A 2,713-nucleotide genomic window follows, 5' to 3' on the forward strand; every position below is an offset into this window, starting at 1 on the left:
AAGACAAAAAGCAGTACACACTCACGTGAACACAATAAATTATAATTCAAAATAACGGTACGAAACGTGGTAAAACAAATGACCAAGAGAAAGACGAAAGTAACAAAAACGCAGCGTGGAGGTTACATGTCGCGTGCCAACCAATGCGTTACATATAGTTAAAACTTTTGTTCGCTCACTTCTACAGAGGGGTAAAATCAGTTTGTGAATCTGCACGGTTCACCTATCTTCTTCGGGCACGGCGGTTTCGCGTATGCCAAAGCTTGTTCAAACACTGCCGCAAAACACTTGCGGTTTAGTCGAAGAAGGAACATTTCCTCTCGGGGTTCATTGCGGATCCGCTGGGGCACTGAAAAGCCTGGGCGAACGCGGGGAAGTTACGAACAGCCTTATTGCAGTCGGCCTGCCCAAATCCGTGGTCATCAGTCAATGAGCAGGTCATGTAGCACAGTGTGGAGAAGAAGACCTGCTCTCCAGACAATCCGGGAGCGATGCCCTGCGGAACGCCGCCGCTATTCCGGACTGCGTCGAGGTAGGCAGCGTAGGCGACTTCGAGAGCAGGAATCTCGGGGAACAGGCTTCTGTTCTCTGCCTGTGATTGGCCTTGATCGTAGTCCAGGCAGCTGTCCCGGCTCTTGTAAGTTTCCATGGAAGCACTGCGTGTTTGCGAATGGTTGTGAACACACACACGAAGCTTCAACAACACGAGAACGAAACTATTTCGGTTCTTATGTGAGGCAGTCGAAACAGAATAAATCATCCTGCATCAAATGTTCGTCGAATAGTGAACTGTGCGTTCCTGTGTGCGAGGTAGAAATTTGGAAAACCGTTAAGTGGAAACGAATGCTAAATTTCGAAATCAGGAAAATACCGCAATCACAGAAATATTGGTTTTGCTGACGCAAATATTCTCATCTCGTTATCGTTCAGTCTTGTACTTTGTCTCTCACATTTGTCGTTTCTAACAAAAGAAGAAGTTCGTCTCAGTGACGAGAATATTCTGGTCAAGTCCATTAAGTTACCTGTTAAAAATCGAGCCCCCGAAGGTGCCATTCGGGTGCCACTGCAGGCCATAACGATCCAGGGATTTCACCAACTGTAGCGCCATGGAGAATCCGAGGCCCCCGTAAAACATAGCGCTGGTCCCGTTCCCGTAGTAGAGCGGGTGGGTGACGGCACCAACCGCCACGTTGAGAGTGCCCGTCGGCCGATCAAAGCGCAGATAGGGCAGGGCGTAATTCACCGGGTAGTCGAGAACATCGGCATCCACTTGGGACTGGGACACGGCCGTGAGGCTCTCCGTGGAGGCAACCCAGTGCTCGAAAAACGATGTTGCGTTACTGGGGAAGCTGTTATATAAGCGATCGAGCTCGTCGTTGTTTAAGTAACGGTCTGGGGGCCACAAGTGAAGAACCGCAGAACTGATTTTCGTTGCGGCTGTGCGGCGGCTTTGGACATCAAGCCAAATTGACTCGTTGACCTTAATGGCAGCTGTTTGCACCAAGTTATTGAAGCCGGCGTTGACAAATGCTCGTTCGTCTGGCCTAAAGCGCGATAGTGAGCTGACCACTAACACCAGGAGGCCGTAAGCGGACTCCACAAAGCGCTCACAGAAGAAGGGCCGGTAGAGCTTCAGGGCGTCGTCGTCCCCATAGCGAGCCATAAGCAGCCTGTAGTCAGCCGTAGGAGCGTAGAGCTGCACGAAGGACCAGGCGATGAACATCAGCAGCTGCTCGTTCGTGTACTTCTGAAGCATGCGTCCGAACGTCCGGTAAAATCCTTTATCCGTGAGTAACACCTGATCATCGCTGCTCACGTCAGGGTCAAACTTAACCTGCCTCAGGGCGCTCAGCCACTCATTCGACGTGATGGATGGTGTGTCAGCTCCGATCTGGGCTAGCTTCACCAAAAGGGGCTGAGCAGCTTGGCGTGCCATAGACGCAGAAAGGTTACTCAGTATTTCAGCTTCGGTGTTGATGATGGTGTCAATATCCGAGTCACTGATTGGAGGCTGACTTGCATTGTCGGGCAGAATGTCGTAGAATGACCTCCAGTATTTGTAGCGGTTGCTTCTTGCTACAGATCGTTGGTGTTTTAGCTCGACGGGTATCAGCGAGGATGGAACCACCGTGAAGCGCCATCTTGGCGTGTAATTCAGCCGGAGGGCCTTTACGTCGAATAGAAGTGGCACATTCCAATTGAATTGCAAGGTAAAAAGTACATAAAAGGCGCTGATATTTTGGTGGCTTTGGTTGATGTCTGGCCAGGCGAGCCCGAGTTTTGTGAGGATGTCCCCAAATCTCTTAGGATTGGAACCGTATTTGGAATGGTCACCCATGCAATACTCGTACATCGCCAGCGGCTTGCGTGTGACTTCTAAGATACGGTGGCCTCTGAGGAGGATGTCATGGAATGCCGGGAACCAGGATTTGAGCAGGTCTTCCATGGCTGAATGGGAGTTCTGTAGGTAGCCTGTGGGCGGCTTCCAGGCGCTGCATACGTAAGCTTGGAAGTCATGGCAAGGATCTAAGCTGCGGTTGAGCGCCGCGGTCAGTATCTCAGCGTGACGAAGGCAGTCGGGGGAATTGCAGTATGACTCCGTTGGTTGCTGCCCCTTCAGTGTTCGTATCGCGAGTATCACGCAAGAAGACACGACGATGGCGGCCACAATAAAGCGGATGGGAGGTTGCGGGCTTCCAGTTTTTGCGTCATC

The 2,713-nt window shown here is 51.2% G+C and overlaps 1 protein-coding gene across 1 annotated transcript; it reads right to left on the bottom strand.

Annotated features, from left to right (window-relative positions):
- Window positions 1–295: 295 nt before the first annotated feature.
- Window positions 296–1,936, bottom strand: LOC144146686 (endothelin-converting enzyme 1-like). Its single transcript, XM_077678614.1, has 2 exons — window positions 1,023–1,936; window positions 296–656 (listed from the first exon to the last, which is right to left on the bottom strand). Exons 1-2 carry the CDS (start codon window positions 1,934–1,936, stop codon window positions 296–298), a joined length of 1,275 nt encoding a protein of 424 aa, XP_077534740.1.
- Between the last annotated feature and the right edge of the window lie 777 nt (window positions 1,937–2,713).

This window comes from Haemaphysalis longicornis, unplaced genomic scaffold (genome assembly GCF_048455015.1).
Source record: "Haemaphysalis longicornis isolate Haplotype H1 unplaced genomic scaffold, Haemaphysalis longicornis Haplotype H1 scaffold_7, whole genome shotgun sequence".
NCBI lineage: Eukaryota > Metazoa > Arthropoda > Arachnida > Ixodida > Ixodidae > Haemaphysalis > Haemaphysalis longicornis.